The sequence below is a fragment of the Vollenhovia emeryi genome, unplaced genomic scaffold (genome assembly GCF_000949405.1).
Source record: "Vollenhovia emeryi isolate VEMERY1.0 unplaced genomic scaffold, V.emery_V1.0 DF939179.1, whole genome shotgun sequence".
Lineage (NCBI taxonomy): Eukaryota > Metazoa > Arthropoda > Insecta > Hymenoptera > Formicidae > Vollenhovia > Vollenhovia emeryi.
In genome coordinates, this window is record NW_011967187.1 from 366,480 (window position 1) to 383,744 (window position 17,265).

At 47.5% G+C, this 17,265-nt stretch overlaps 1 protein-coding gene across 1 annotated transcript in view; it reads right to left on the reverse strand.

Annotated features, from left to right (window-relative positions):
* LOC105563276 (transcription factor 12) overlaps positions 1 to 17,265 on the reverse strand; it is a 124,914-nt gene that overhangs the window by 6,054 nt on the left and 101,595 nt on the right. The window contains exons 5-11 of the mRNA XM_012014741.1: positions 12,396 to 12,477; positions 8,983 to 9,119; positions 6,272 to 6,556; positions 4,865 to 5,026; positions 4,016 to 4,075; positions 3,278 to 3,427; positions 3,060 to 3,177 (exon numbers count right to left, since the gene is read on the reverse strand). Coding sequence (XP_011870131.1) covers positions 3,060 to 3,177; positions 3,278 to 3,427; positions 4,016 to 4,075; positions 4,865 to 5,026; positions 6,272 to 6,556; positions 8,983 to 9,119; positions 12,396 to 12,477 — 994 coding nt within the window. The remainder of the gene's footprint in view (positions 1 to 3,059; positions 3,178 to 3,277; positions 3,428 to 4,015; positions 4,076 to 4,864; positions 5,027 to 6,271; positions 6,557 to 8,982; positions 9,120 to 12,395; positions 12,478 to 17,265) is intronic.

Consider the following 17,265-nt stretch of genomic DNA (forward strand, 5'->3'; position numbering starts at 1 on the left):
ATTATAGTGAGATTGTGGTAACTGCAACTATTTTTTTCTCTCAGTGTGGGCAAAACTTAAAAAAAACCCCCATAACAGCCTCCCCCGAAAAATTTGGAAAATTTTAAGACCAGTTGCAAGAAGATCGGTCCACAAATGCAGGAGTTCCCGGTGAAACAAACAAACAGTGTGAATGCATGGGTGGGTGCGTGGGTGAGCAAAACTTGAAAAAAACCCCCCATCGTCACAATCCCAGAAAAATTTGGAAAATTTTGAGACCAGTTGCAAGAACATCGTCCACAAATGTAGGAGGAGTTCGCGGTCAGACAGACAGACAGACAGAGAGCCTTATGAACTTCGTTAATTTGTTAAATCATCGAGTCTTTTTAGATTTGGTAAGTGGGCAGGACTTACATGTCTCGCTGGGCATGAGAGAGTTAAAAGGCAGACCATGACAGTAGCCTCATCTGAGCGTCGTCGATGAATTATCTAATGCAACCGCGGAAAAATGGCACGGGCTTACCCGGAAACGGGGAAAGAATAAACGCGGCCGACCCTTCGGCCGAAGACGGAGATCACGATCTCCGATTGTCCCGGAGCTTTGGGCAAGGAGGCTTAGTCACGAAACCGTGAAAAGCGTCCAATTAGGAGCAGGAAGCGCGCTTTACGGGACTTCGCTCAACCCTGATTCAACCGATCGCCTTAAACGTCTTCTCTCCTTCTCTTGCCTTCGCCTGAGACGATTCGCGAGGGTATCGAGCTTACGTATGCCGCGTGTCTCTTTAAAAGTCCTCGCGGGACAATCGGATAAATCAGACGGTTGCGTGTGCGAAAGTGCGATCACTTTTAAATCATGCTTGGTGACGCATCGGACTGCGAACGTTCGTTCACGGTGCAGGTATTCGCGCAATCGAATTTCCTTAAAGGACTCGCGCTATTTAGTTCTCAATACGCCGTTTTTCACGGAAGTTATCCCGCGGCGAGGTTTCGCGAATTTCCATCCGTTCTTACGGCACAAAGCGCGTAAACAGTTTCCAAATCCGCAAGAATGTCCTGCATTCCTTCGACCGGCTAACCACAGTGGGATCTCCTAATCCGTAGTAAAAGGATACCAAATGTTCTCCGCTCGGCATAATGACTCTAAGAGCGCGGGAGGCCGAAAGGGACGGACGCAACGAGGCGGAAAGAGAAACGAAGAGCGAGAGATAACCGAGCGTACTCGCGGGAATAATGCAGGCACGACCGCTGGACAGCAAAGACTTGGCGTGATTTATCTAATATTTCCTTATTCGGCCGCGAGTCCGCTGTGTGGAACACCTGGGAGCGCCTTCCCTTTTCTCTCTCCCTCGCGAGAATTCATGGGAAAAGTGACTGCTCGATGATGCGACGACGCGAGAATAGAACGTGATCGAAAGAACGCACCGTAATCACGAGATTCTTATCGGTATTCTTCTTATTAGAAAATATCGGTAAATATCGGTAGATATCGGTAAAAATATCGGTAAATATCGGTAAATATCGGTTATTAAAATTATCGGTATTCTTCTTATTTAAAAAAAAAACTTACCGGACGTTTTTACCACGAGAACAGTTATGGACCGAGGGAAGACTATGATAATAAAGTTTATCTTCGGCGAGGTAGGCACTAAGACGCGTCGCGTAATAACTTTTGGCCGAGAAAAATAACGGAGGACCAGATCGGAATTAGGACCTTCCGCTTGCCGGGCGATTATTCTTTCTACTAAGCTGTTCAGGCCCCCACTGATACTCTTGTCTGTTCTATTTTTTGACCAAATAGAGTAGGAATAATAATAAGCGGCGCGACTCCAGAGCTTGGTGTCTCACTTGGTAGACCAGCGAGAATGGATGCAAAGGATTCACACTCCCAACGACCTCTCTACACGGAGGGTGCTTTCCAGCAACGTACACAGGCGACACTGTGTAACACAGTGAATCGTTTTATCTTTGTCGTTTGCCATCATTAAACGAGGATAAAATGATTCTCTGCGTTACGCCGTGTCAATCTGTGTCTCTTGCTGGAAAGCACCCGGAGAGAATTTCCTCTTAAAATTTACCCTGAAAATTATGCAATCGTGGGGACAACATGGCATTTTGAAGACCTTTACGAGAGTTCTTTGAAATGTTACCATACGGCCATAGACAAAATTATTAGGCACCCTCTTGAACATTGCATTGCAAATCTAAGTGCGCTACTTTTATACACATGTATGCGTAATTTGGTGAAGCACTTTTTGCCATTTTCTTCTGTTTAAAATCGCAACACTTGATAAACGTCATTCAAAAAGATCATTTTTAAACGGCAAGAAATGTGTGAAATAAATCTGTTGTGATTTTCAACGGAAATAAATCTAATACTAGAAACGTTAATGTTTAAAAGTTGTATACTGCATAGAAGCAATGAACGCTTTACTAGATAATTTTGATTGGGTGCCTAATAATTTTGTCGATGGTTGTACATTCTACTAGTAAAATGTATGGTAAAATTTCAAAAAAAGTTATAAAATTCTTCAAAATGCCATGTTGTCTCACGATTGCATGATTTTCAGGGATAAATTAAAAAAAAACAACCTCGTTGATCGAGTTGGTTAAGACACTAGTCATGAGTCGAGGGAGGTCCCAGGTTCGAATCCCGGCTGAGATAATATTTTTCGCAATAAGATTTCTATTTCAGTACGGGATGGGGAGTTATTGTATTGAATGCTAGGTAAAGCATTTTTAAGTAATTAGAAACCGTTCATCGATTTACAATACGTGAATTCGCTGACGCCAACGATTCCACCTAAGACATTAACGGCGCGCAGGACAGGGTGGAAAAACGGCACATGAATTCACATATTAACTTTAAAATGATTGGGCCCCACCTTCATCTTGCTCGTACCTAAGTAATGATTTGGCGCTCTCGTTTCCATTAAAAAAAAAAAGAACTTCTCCCCGTGCAGCAAACGAACAAATCGTCGTCGAGTTATCAGAGCTCGTTACGGGGCTCGCGAACTGGTTTCTTCCGCGTTGCGAATTATATCGCGAATTTCGTCCCATACGTCACTTCGGAGTCAACTTACTGGCATTCGTCACAGGTAACCTTTCGATCTTGATGGAGCCGTCCGTGTCGGGCGTAGGCGTGAGACCGGGGTAGGAACCCTGAGGTTGCGTCACCGTTACCGCAGGATGTGGACTCGCCTGGAAAAAGATGGCGGTGCGGGTCAGCTCGCCGTACAAAAGGGACGACGGGCAGGTTCCTCGCGACTGTATTTTTTCGATTGGAGAGGCTCCTTCTTACCAAATGATCCAGCTGCGGTGGTGAGGTGTGCGAGTATATCCCGCCGTGTGGACCGATCGAGCCAAGATGAATGGCCTGACTCTCGGCGTGATTCCTCAGCACGTTTATGGCATCGTCTAACCGCTCCTCCATCCGTGTCCCCTGTACCAACAGAATACCGAAAATGCGACTCGATTACGTACGGATATCTCGAGAGCGCTCGCTGCCTTATTACGAATCATTCGAGGGATGCTACAGGGAGACGTATCGCTTACGTGTTTTTTTCTCAGATTCTTACGGTTTATCCCAGAATAGATTCGGAGAGTAAAAGTCAAAGAGAGAAATTTAATTCTTTTGCTTACAAATGTTCCACGTTAGAGAGATAGTTCTGCTAGACCCGAGAAGTAGATCGACGGAAGGAACATAGAATCAGAAGAGTATCGTGTGAAAAACAAAAGAGAGTCCGACCGATGAATTGAATTAAAGGGTTTAAACCGGTTTTAATGCCGACTGATGTCGAAACGCGTTCTTGTTAATAGAAAAGCCACGATTATACATTGTGCACAATGAAGACCTCCTCACAGTGTATAATCATAATTGATCGAAAGCGTAATCAGCAAAAAAAAGTGCAATGGTCTTGGCATTTGTCGCGTGGCGTAAACATGCGTAAAAGAACGTGGAAAAGAAGGGAGCGAATGACAAGTGTCGGGACGGAGGGGGGGGGGCCAAAACAAAAAAATGAAATTCGGCGGTCCTCACCTCGGCGTGGTCGCGAAGGAAGCCGATGGCATCGTCTAGCCTCTGCTGTTCAGGCGCCGGCTTCACACACAACACCAACGCAACAACAAAACCAAAAAAAAAGAGAGAAACAACCAAGTCAACACAACGTTCACAACAAACAGGGCGGAATGAATAAAAATGTGTCGTCAGATGAACAGGAGGGAACGATAAACTTAATAATCTTTTACGCAAACGGGGGGGGGCGGGGCGGGGGAGGATGTAAATAAGTAGCCGCTCGTAAGCAAACAAACGGTGATTTTTCGGTGCAAACGCGGTCATGCACTTTGTGCAACTTCACTGCTGCGTGCTTATGTGCGAATAGCGACTGTAATCTCTCGTAATAAAAAAAAAAAGAGAGAGAGAATGAAAACTTGGCACAAACAAGAACGGACGACGGTCTTTTTTTACTTCCGCTTGTATACCGTTTCTCCGTTGCTCGCAAACAATCCTCCCCCTCCCCGAAAAAAAAGATAAGAATTGCGCGTGTGACAATTGCTGTTGACGTGTCGCATCAGCGTACGTGTGTGTGGCGAAATAACACGTCGGAAAACCAGCGCTTGTAAAAGTGGAAAAATTGTCCCGTGCGTGTCTCTGAAGCGGCCAAAATTATACACGGGCCCAGAGACCCTTTCAACGATGTTCGACCGATTAATAGATAGGCTCTCGTGTATCGCGAGGCTTAAGTCGGCAAAATGACCGTCCGGTAAATTGGCGAAATGACTTGAGAGCGGACGACGCTGAAAAGATCCTGGGGTGGCTTGTGCAGTGGCCGTGAGATCGTTGTAATTAGTAATCGTATCAAATACAAGCTAGAACCTCGATACATACCATGTGAATACCACGATTGGGGTCCGCCGTAAAATGCGGAGATACTGGCGCGGCTCCAGGTGCCCAACCTGGTGCCGAACCGGTTAAAGGTGGTGGCGAACTGACGGGCGTAGATGGATTACTGCTATAACTGGATACTGATTGGTCCGTATTGGTATACATCTGCGAAAAACGTCGCGATAACGACACGTCGTGACATAACATTACGTAGTAGAAAGTAACGTCGCGTCGTAAAGTGAGACGTATCTCAACGTCGCGATAAATATTACATTAGATTGCGAAAACGTCTCTAGGCGCGACACAAGTTACTTAAGATCATCCAAGTGTTCCTTTCATCTATAATGGATAATATCCAGTATTTTTGCAACGTTTCGCCCGCGTTGACCCTTTGCAACCCAATATTGGAAAAAAAAATCTGTTTTTAGAAAGACAAATTTATTGCACGCACAAGCAACTGCCGATTAAGCAAGCGAGTAATAAGAGAATCATAATAATAATATTCATTGCTGTATCCCACGCGGAGAGAATTTTCTCTTAAAATTTATCCGGAAAATTATGCGATCGTGAAACAATATGGCATTTTGAAGAACTTTATGTGAGTTTGGTGAAATTTTACCATACTTTTTACTACGCTGATAAAAAGATATGTAATAAAAAAAATATTACTTTGCGCAACAACATTTTTCATTAGGCGGCTCCTAATAGCTTATTAACTTAAATTTAAAAAATACTTAACAAATTGCAAACGTGCATTGCTTCAATTTAAGTATTTATTAAATGTCAAAGAACAGATAATTTCAAATTTAAAAAATTTTATTTTAATTCTATTTAATGTTTACTAAGATGTAATTTTTACAGCGAAGAAAATTGGATTTCTTACTTAACAAAAACGATTATTTCATTTAACATAGCATTCTATATCTCATTAAATTTTTATTTGAATGTAGAAAATGTAAAATTTCAATTAATTTATTTAATATAATACAAAGTTACTTGAAATTTGATATTTTTATTTAAATAAAATAAATATTTACTTCAGCATAAAAAATAATTTTAAGTAAATCCATTTACTTGGTTTAAAAATGTTTTGTCAGTGTAGTAATTGTACTTAATATTTACTAACAAAATGTATGGCAAAATTTCAAAAACCCGTCACAAAGTTGTCCCACGATCACATGATTTTCCGGGTAAATTTTAAAAGAAAATTCTCCCCGTGCACGTTTCGAAGAACAACGCAAAGTTTCAATTGTCTCTCAACTGGGGAAAAGTCGATAGTGGCGACGAAAAATTCAAAGAGCACGGCGGCCCGTGGTCCAGCAAAAACCACCGGGATGCAAAGGGCTAAGTATCTTCTGTTCTGCCGGCGCTAAAGGAAAAAAAATTAAACTTGACGACCGAGAGACATACTCGGTTGCTCACGACGGATGCGAGGGTCTTGCCGAGGGTGTCGTCCGTGGTGGATTGCTGGTTCGTCGTGGGCGCAGCGTTGGGCGCGGAAGGCGCGGTCGTTGGTGCACCAGGACTATGGCTATATTGCAACGATGCCGGCGACGGCGCCCCTGTGCCGCTGTTCGCCGCGACCGCGGCACTACCCCGGAATGTCGACATTGGCGGCAGGGAAGCCGCACTGGTCACCGCCGAGCCCAGGATCGGCGCTGCAGATTCACCGTTCGGCGACATCGCCGAGTATGCCTGAAACCGCCAAGCGCAAATGGTTCGACGCTCGGTTCTTGTGGTAACTGTCTCGGGGGCGAAGTCGTGGGAATACGTGATCGCGTCTTCGACGTTAATTATCGAACTTGCGTCCGGTACGTTGGAATCTGTCGCCGTAGGTGGTTCTCTGTCGATAGGACGAGTTCTGTAGGATTTTGCGGGAGCGTCGTTCGGACGACTCGTAGTCGCGAGACGGTAAGACGACGTGTCGTCTACGCATCTCAGTCTTTATCTTCGTGGATCGCAGGAGGGAGAGGCTTCGGGAGAGACTCGAGGATGTTCAGGGACTTCCGCGCGGCGTCTTCTCTGAGAGCGCGTGGCATGCGTGCGCGAAACGTCGGATTGATTTATCCCGTGTGCAGCTACAAACGATAAAGGTCCACGTTACAAGAATCCCCCGGGTGGTTTCCAGGAGCCGCGCGGCGCTCGGCGATCCGCACGGATTGCCCCGAGCGCGTCTATCCCGGCCATAATGGATCGCCTCGACCAGCTTTGATATCGGATACGCGCCGAGCGTTGGGATAGCGCTCTCTCGCACCTACTGAAACCGCTCGTAAAAGTCTAATTTTAAGCCTGCGCCGACGCTCTATGGAGCGTAGTGTATTTATCAACAAATTAGAGTGGCCGGGACGCCTACGCGGACGTAGGTGCCGCGCGTAAAAACCGATCGCTACGCTCCTCCGTAGGCGGGACCGGCGGATTTCGACGGATAGACTGGAAAAACTCGGAGGGAGATCTCGTCGATGGACGGCGCGTTCTCGGAAGGCGGGTCATTAAACTGGGCGATCGTAAATGTTTAATCTTTGGTAACCGAAAGAAATCTCTCTCTTACCTCGAGTCCATCCCCCTCGGACGCGCTCGCCCTAAATCGTACAACATCTTTACGACGGTTCCTGTCATATCACGTAGGCCAAAAGGCCTCGCCTGTAGCTACGACAATAAAATGGTTTGTCTTACAGCCGTTAAAAGTCGGGCTTTATGAACCGAGAGCGGAAGTTTACAGCGGTCCATTGTGCATATATAAAGAATTAATCAAAGTACGTAAGAACAACGTTTATCGGGCGATTCGCGCCCGGTCGGAGGCGATCGCGATCGCGGACGACGTCGTACGCCGGGCGGCAGGAGCCTTCCTCTCGTTGTCTCAAAGGGAGCGAGAGGCTGCCGAGAGACGGGTACGAGGTGCCACGAAGAGGAGGATTTCGTGGTAACCATGAACGGCGTAAATCAAACGAAGGCTGCACTTGACTAGAAACACGGAGTAGCGGGAGGGTCGGGGCTATATATAGACGCCAGTGAGTCATTTGACGTTACTCCGGGTACGTGGAGCACTGTCAACAGTGTCTCTCAACCATGGCGAGGCGATGAAGAGAGGGAACGCCTCTCTCCTCGCGCGCACGCGACAATCAACCGGGTGGTCCGAAATAAGACAGCCAGAAGAGACCACCAGCTGGCCCGTCGGATCACGGTTGACGAGGAGGATTAGGGCCGACGTCGCGCCGGTTAGTCGGGAGAGTAATGGCCGACCGAGGGAAGCCGCGACGCGCGGCTCGTCCTCGAGACGACCCCGGCACTTGGCCCGGCGAATTCGCGGCTCGGGGAGACCGCCCGGCCGAGATTTACCGCGCGATCGGAATTTATCACGTTCCGCGGAAAGCCATCAGCGATACGATAAATCCTCCCCCCCGAAAAAGTTGGCGAGTCTGTGGATGTTCTCGATGAAGAACGCCGCGAGTCCCGCATCTCCTGGAATCTCGTGGGAGGAAAGAGAGAGAGAGAGAGTGCATTTCAAACAGCCGTCCGTCCGCTTCGACGTGCAGCGACGTCAATGGGATGAAAGTCGGCGAATTGGCGGAATCACCGGCCGAGCTGAATTCGGCGAGACCGTGACTGGTCCCCGCGATACGCGGGAGTTCGCGGCGGAATTAGCGCGCGCGCGGGTTCTCCGGTTCGAAAGGGTCGATCTTTCATCGTCCAATTCAATTTTTATACGTCGATTACGCAATCGAGGTTTCGTCGAACCTCGTGACTTTCGGGGGGGGGGGGGAGCAGGGAGAAAGGAGAAGGAGGCACCAAACGCCGCTCGGGAGGCACATCGATCTTCCGTAGCACCGAGATTAGGTCGCTCGCCCTTAGGTTTTAATCTGTCGACTTCCTCGTCGAACTCGCGTGTTCGACGACGGAGAGTACGGGAGAAGGAATATCCCCATGTCTATTACCAAGTTCCAGAGACGTCGTTTTCGCGACGGCGGCTCCGTAGGAACCAGCAGCCGAGTCACGCGTGATTGATCGTTTCTTCGGGTTCGGCCGCGGCGAGGGATAGTCGGGGATAGAAACGAGAGAAAGGAAGCGAGCGAGCGAAAGAGAGAGAGAGAGAGAGAGAAAAAAAGGTAGGAGAAATCACTTACCATGGGGTCGTGGGGTAGGTGCATGGCATAGGCTGGCTGCGTTAGGTGAGAGGGCGCGTATCCACTGTATGGGGTTTGGACACCACCGCCGCTACCCGTCCACGGGTCGCCTGGACCGGTTCCTGCAGCATTACCATCTGCAACAGGAGAGAGAGGCGGTGTCTCGATCAATCGCGGTGTCATCCGACTATTGTCCGAATCGCCGGGATCTAAGATAATCGATTCCGAGCGTCCGCATTGAAAGGAGACAGATTTCAGAGTATTTCTGATAATACAGGCGCAACGGGGGAGAATTTTGCGACGCTATTGGGAGACCCCTCGGCGCGCTTTTACCACCGACGCGGCGTCGCTCGTCGCACTCGCAAAAATTCTTTCTCGCACGATGTAATTCAAGTATATCGCGGAATACCGACGGTAACCCCGCACACCTATCCGGGCACTTTCTACGTCATTGGAGCGGGAAATAGTGAATAATAGAGCACGTGGCGTACGGCGGGGCAGAATGTCACGCACGTGCTCGAATAATGGGCGCTCAAATCGAATTAAAATGCATCCTCGCGGGGCTTAATCGAATTTCCCCACTCGTCAGGGACGCCTTGCGCCCCCGCTTCATACTGTTTGTACAATTTCGGTCGATTAACACGACGGCGACGTTCCGCGTCGAACACGCGCCGCGGCAAACTTCCTAATCAAGCGACGATGTCATTCCTTCCGCAGTAATTATTTCGAGAACGAGTATCCGCGGTATGATACAACTTCCCTGGACTTTCGCCAAGTCGAAATTTCGCGCTTTCCAACGTCTCACTCGGCCCCCGGGCGTCGTTTGCGGCGGAGCCGCGAGCGCGCGCGCGCACACCCGGTATAAGGGCCAATAGACGCGGTACCCAGCGCGGGGCCATTATTTCAGTTGAAAACAACAGCAATAAGCTTCGGGAACGTATTTCTTGATACTTTTGCTTGATATAATTCCCGTACCGGGCGCTCCTCGACGAGAAAACGGAAACTAAGCCAAACTACTCGGGCGTTCCTACCAACTACCGGTGTTCGATGTCTGATAAAACTTTTTCGCCCCCTCGTCGTGGCCTCCCATTTATAAGCCATTCCGGTCAGCTACCGGGTGCCACGAGCGCCGACACGTATTTCGAAAGCGTACTTAAACTGCTACTTTTCTCATCTGATCCATAATAACGAGCCCTGCGGCGAAAACTTTGCCGATTTCATAGATCTATCATCGCGCGGATCGTCCGAAATATTTGCATACTTAAGGGGGTGCTGGGAGTGATTCTGCACTTTTGGCACCTTTTCCTCCTAGAACCGTTCAGTTCGTCAAAACATTTGTGCAATATACAAATTGTGTGGCTTTCGTGTACGAACCGACAGTGTGCCACTAATCGGACTAAATCAGAGAACAGCATGGTATCGTTGAAATTAAGTTTAGAAGCCTAACAAAAAATCTATTCGCTCGAACGAGTTATAGGTTAGGTAACCAATAATAAGTGAATAGATTTTTTGTTAGGCTTCTAAACTTAATTTCAATGATACCACCCTGTTCTTTCATTCAGTCCGATTAGTGGAGCACTGTCTGTACGCAAAAGCCACGTAATTTGTATATTACACAAATGTTTCCACGAATTGACAGTTCTAGGAGCAAAAGGTGCCAGAAGTGCAGAATCCCTCCAGCGTCCCCTCGCGGAATTCTATGGATCATTCGTTTCGCCAAGGTGGCCTTTCTTTTACAGGGACTACGTATTCTTGCATGTAAGTGGCGATTCAATAAAAATGTTTAAAAACGCCCGGTTTTTACTCAAGATGTTAACTTTGATACACAATTTCCTACGATTCCCTGCACGAGTCCGAAGCGAGGCGACGAGCGCCCGCGAGGTATAGAGCGTGACGGAACGTGTACGTTGCACCTGCCGAGATGACGATAATTTTTCAAAGATCCGTTATAATCTACGAAATAAACCGTAAACTGTGCAATTACAGTTCCATAAAAACGAGCAACAGCTCCGACTAACAGAGTAATTCGCGCGACGCAGTCTAATTATACTGTTTAACGCCTTTGTCTTGATATTCTGTAAATAGTTTCTAATTGATTGCGTGGCATTGATTATGAATATAGCCGTAAAAATGTTTTGAGAAATTCATTTCCGATTTATTTCTCGAGTTCCTAAACTCGTTAAAAAAATTTCGCGGCCATTTTGTCCATCACTGTACACATTTGGTCACTCATCACGTGTTGCAATTGCAAGATTAAAATGGAGGATCCACGATGGATCAAATTACAAAAAAAAATCATCTAAAATATAGAAGAAAAAATGAGTGACGAGGCAAATGTATGGGGGGGAAGTCTCCTATTATGGGATAGCGGGGTTTTTGCTAAATTAATAGGCATCATCTGTTGGTTCCACCGTGAATTTATTGCCCTCGGAGCGAAATCTGTTTAGCGGAAAATTGATCGTTAGATCGTGTAATCGTTGCGAAAAAAAGACTCGCGATTGACCTGCTATCCCGTATTAGAATCCAATCTCATAACAGAGGACTTTACGTTTCGCAAAATGTATACCGATATCACGGGAGTATCGCGTAAAAGAGCGAGTCACGTCAAAGCGACTTTGCGCGAGCGACGAAAAATTATTATTAAAATAGCGGGACTAAGATGCCGGCGCCTCGATAAATGTTCGTTGGGACAACAAAGTAGCGCGATTCGCGGTGGCCGGTGCCGAGGCAGGCGGCGGAGAATTGCTTTTATTGGCAATATCTCGTCGACGAAGTTTTCCCCGTGGAATTTTTTTTTTCGACGGCGGCGTGCCGGATATATCCGCGAAATCCAGCAACGAACTTCGGCACCCCCGCCGCGCCGCTTGAACAAATAACGAGATTGTTATTGTTTTTACGCGCGACAGGCAGAGCGGCAAATTTTACGAGCGAACGTTAAACAGTTGAATATTAGTGCGCTCGTAAAATCCCTTTTATCGTCCATTCGGATCGTTATGCGATTTCCAAATGATATATACGTACACACACACACACACAAGCGCGCGCGCGCGCGCGCTCGATGCCGATGGCTGCTGATTTGCAGATAACGATCGATCTATCGAACCCTCCCCGGAGGCTCGCACTATCTCGTTTAATTATACCCACATCCGCTGATATCGATTATTAACAGATATAAGCCAGTAATCTATTTCACAACTACTTTCGTGAAATTAGTAATCGATAACGGGTCTGTTACTACGCGCTCTATTTTCGTTCTTTATCTGTCGCGATGTCTGCCCCGTTCGGAGATCTCGAAGACACAATGATTAATTTGACAAAAATCCGCCGTTCCCTATCGGAGTTGTTGAAATTGAAGCACAGCGTATCTTCAGCCCTCTGATTTTTACTAATGTTTAGCACGCGTTTTCGCTTACCGATGTAATACGAGTCCGTGTACAGGGCACCCTTCGGCGACGTGTATCTCGGCGAGTCCTGCCCGAATTCATCCGAGCCATACTGCAACAGAAAAGGCAAATATTCATTATTAAGAATTCATTATCGACACTAGAAATATCGAAGATTAATCACACAAAGGGAAAGGAAACAGAAAACAAATTTGTAAAATTAATCCTCTGCCATTTTCATTTAAAATTTACCATGAAGATCATGTAATCGTGAGGCAACATGGCATTTCGAAGAGTTTTGAGAGTTTTTTGAAATTTTGCTATACATTTTACCAGTAATTGTACTTGGTTTACATTTTACTAGTAAAATGTATGGTAAAATTAAAAAAACTCATAAAATTCTTCGAAACGCCACGTTGTCCCACAATTTTCAGGATAAATTTTCAGAGAAGACTCCGCCCGTGCACATTTCACTAAGAGCCAGGTGAAAAAATTTCAGAAATTAAAACGTTTCCAAAATGACCAACAATTATTTAAAAAATTACGACACAAGTCGTCCTGACCCCCTTGGTCAGTTCTAGCGTTAAGCCGCGTATACGCAAGCTCGGAAAAACGTACGGGCCCTACGATTCCCTCGAGCGAGCGACGCGCGCCGCAACAAAGCGGAAACGCCGCGCGTATAATTTTCTCGTCGCGCGAGACTTTTCGTCGGCCTCGGCGCCGACGTTTCAGCACTTCTGCGCGCGTGTAATGCGAAAAATTGCGCTGTAATCGGGACGACACGCGGACTCCGGGCAACCCGGCGATCGGGCCAGGCACCGGCGGCGGTGTTGCATCTTCGTTTCTTGCGACACCTTTGTGCATTGTATTGTAGCGCGTCTCACCATCGATCTTACGATAGACCCGGCCGACTATTACGACACCGACCAACGTCGTGGCTCGTAGCGAGAACAGTCATTAATTCAGCGACGTAGACGCGCGCGAGGAACGTGCGCGCGCGCGCTTCCAGAGAGAGAAAATCGGTATGATGGAGTCATTAAACGGCTACACGCGCACACATGCGCGCGGTTATCCTTGCGCAACGCGTTGCGTCAATAAAAATCTAAGATTAGGTCGTCCTCCTCGATCCAATTAACGCCGTCAATCTTCATAGGGACGGGGCAGAATTCGATTTAACGATGCTCGCCCTGGCAGCGCGACGATTTTATTCCTCGCGAGAAAGAGCGCCGTGGAGCCCCACGCGGCGAGGATGCCAGCGAACGCGTCATCCCGTGTCAGCGGGACCGAGATCTGCTCGGCGGATACACGGCGCTCCGATTTTTACAACGCGAACGAAGGCGATACGGTAAATTAATTATCGGGACCGGGCGCGTTTGTCGATGTGGATCCGTACTTAAAGTCGAAAAATAGACGCGAAGACAACATCTTTGTGCTGTTATTGCGACAAATATTACCACATGCCTCGGTGGTGAGACGCCTAGAGCGCAGGGAGGTGTCCAGGTCCAGGTTCAAACCCCGGCTGAGGTAATACTTTCCGCAATAAATTTTTTTGTATTATCGAAAGTGCCAGACACGGTGTCAAGACAACGCTGAAGATGTAGGATCTGCACGTCGAGCGTGACGTAAGACACCGGCGATGGCGCGGAAGCAGTTTCGTGCGCGATAAAAGAAGTCTTCGATCGTCTAATCGCGCTCTGATCGTTTAATTGAAGGATAATGCGCGCTATCGAGCGCGAACCCAGGGCGCTACCCAATATAACTCGGTTACTCATCCATCGCGGACCACGCGTAGACCGGGAAGAAGTCTCGCCCGAGAGAAGTCGCGGGCCAAAGACGGATCGCGCGGTCGCGCGTGACATACAAGAACGCTCGTGCTCTCAGCTCCGGAGTTATAGATTTATAGGCTGGCGCTTCTCCCCCTCTCCCTTCCATCTCCCTTTCCTCAAGCCGCGATAGGTACGAAAGGCTTCGGCGCGGCAAGAGGACAATGCAGGAGGACGGAGTGCAGGCGACAGAAACGGGGCGAGGGGGATCTATCGATCGTCCCGGCACGAAGGATCGAGAGGGACGCCTGGCGTCCGCATTTTCGGCAAATTTACCATTTTATAGCCGCCGTAGTCCGTGTGGCAGACAAACATGCTGGCGGCAGGGAACGTGCGCGCGGCTGACTCGACGATACACGGACTCCGTCCTCGCACACGGATCACGTCACACGGGGCGGCCACATCTCACCACCACAAAGGCACGTTGATCCGGCGACGAGCGGAGGAGTTGCCGCGCGAACGAGAGGAAGACGAAGCGGAAGAAGAGGAGCCGGCCAAGTAGGGAGGCGACGAGAGGGGGACACGGCTATATCGCACGCTACAACCCCTCGTCCCAATTTCTCTCTTCGCCCTCTCCCCCCCTCTCTCTCTCTCTCTCTCGTCGTGATATATGTTAAAATATTCCACGGCACTGCTGCTTTATCCGCCTGCACCGCGCCGAAAACTTTCGCGCACGATGCCGGGTCCTCTTCCCTCCCGGCCCGTTCTATCCGTCTTCCTCTTTCTCTCTCTCTCTCTCTCTCGTCCCGCTTTTCCAACACGTCGAAAAGTGCCGCGCGTCCGCCTCGCGCGGAGCGAGAGCGGCGGTAGAATAAACTTCGGCCGCTAACGCGAGGACTATGGGGCGCCAGGCCGAAATTTAACGCCTTCTCCGGGCCATGAAAGAATCGTACAACTTTGCCGACGTCGAAACTTCGCAACTACGCTTACGCGCGGAGTTACGCGCCGCGCGCTGGGGCTCTCGCGATAGATCGATAATCGCGAGACCACGTGCGAACCCGGGGCTGGCGAGGGGAAACTGCGGGGGACTCGACTCGACTCGACTCGACTCCGATTACACGTGAAACAATACCGAGCGACGCGGACGACTACGCGCGACTGTCGGCCGCGGTATCGGCGCGTTCACCAGCGTCGATGGAGAACCATATGGCCGAGGTGGGAGCGACGCGCGACCCAATCGTCGTCGCGCTCGCACGGACGCGCGCGGTTCCGTGAAGGAAGCGACGCGGAGGGATCTTCCTCCTCGCGATATCACCGAGCCGTGCTGCCGCATGGGAAGCTCGCGCGATAAGCCCGAGTCGGTCTGCCGCGAGGTGGCTCGTAAACGCGCGCGTTCTACGGGGAGAAAAGCGCGTTTCCGCCGACGCGTGGCGAGTCCGCCGATCGACGTCGTGGATGAAGACGCGAGCGATCGCGTTTTAGCGGCCGAGCGTTACGCCAGCGGAATACAATCGTTCCGTCGCTCTCTCGCTTCTCCCTCGCGTCGACGACACAAAGTGGAACAGAGATAGATAGAGAGAGAGAGGGGAACGAACGCTATCGCTGACATACGCGTGACAAATGAAATCGTTTTCGAGAGCGCGTAACGCTGACACCGGAGTATCTCGCGGAGATAGAGGAATAATCGGGGGGGCTCGATAAAAGTATGCTTTATCAGCGAGACTGGTCGATAACGACCTTACAAATAAGAACATTTCTCCAGCCGGGAAAGGGAGGTTGAAACTGGTACTAATCGGATGATAAGCTGCGCCGCACGAGTCCCCTGTTTTGGCCCCCGTTAATTTTAATGAATTGCTTTGACACCCGCGGTCAAACACGGAACTTCGACGACACGCGTTTCGTACTTTTCTCCTCTCTCCTCGACCCTCGTTCTTCCTCATATTCCTTACAATCGTAATAGATGAGATTATATTATATCGAGGGGGGAACCGCCGAGGGCATTGTGGTGTACAGATTTGCGGCACTACTGGGCATTACTAGGCATTTTTTGGGCATTAGTTTGGGCATAAGGCCTTGCTGAGGCATTATAAAAATAAAATAAGATAAAGCAATGCCCACACAGAGAGAACGGTTTCTTTGGATTTAGTATTCCTATTTATTTGGTTGAAATTTGTTTCATTGAAACAATATATGCTTATACGAAACATTATATGTTTTGAATAAGAATTTTGTTGTTTTATTCAAACAACCTGTATTATTTGATAGAAAAAACACTATTATTTGAAGTAATATCTTTCAATGAAATAATTATATTATTTGGCCAGGCTTATAAAGTTTGGTGCTGCCACTAGATGGCCGCCGAACTCGTAAGTAAAATCGCGGCAGCTATGATATACAGGGTGATTCAGACCACCCGTACAGCCCCTTTATTTCGGAAATAGAACATTTTAGAGAAAAATGTTTCAGGCAAAAGTTATACGGTTTTAAAAGGGCTATATAATGAAAAAATAAATTTTCGAAAAAATAAATTTTTTATGGTTATATGGAGGTCGCTGTCATTTTTTTAAATGGAACTCCCTATTGTTTATTATACTATCTTATTCTACTAAATAATATGAACAACTTTTGTCTGAAACATTTTTTTATTTGCCTGCTACTGTTTGAGATATTCAAGAGAAAAATTATAACTTTTTACATGTTTAGCTTATAATATTTCGATAACTGTTTGTCGGAGGGAAAAGTAGTACAGGACTTTTTTACTTGATTTAATCTCAGGAATATGCTATTGCAATGGTTTATGTATTGTAACACATAAAATTTACATACACAAAAATTTTCAATAATTGCAACACCATTGCAACAGCATATTCCTGAGACTAAATCAAGTAAAAAAGTCCTGTACTACTTTTCCCTCCGACAAACAGTTATTGAGATATTATAAGCTAAACATGTAAAAAGTTATAAATTTTGTCTTGAATGTCTCAAAAAGTATTAGGCAAATCAAAAAATGTTTCAGACAAAAGTTGTTTATATTAATTAGTAGAATAAGATAGTATAATTAACAATAGGGAGTTCCATTTAAAAAAAATGACAGCGACCTCCATATAACCATAAAAGATTTATTTTTTCGAAAATTT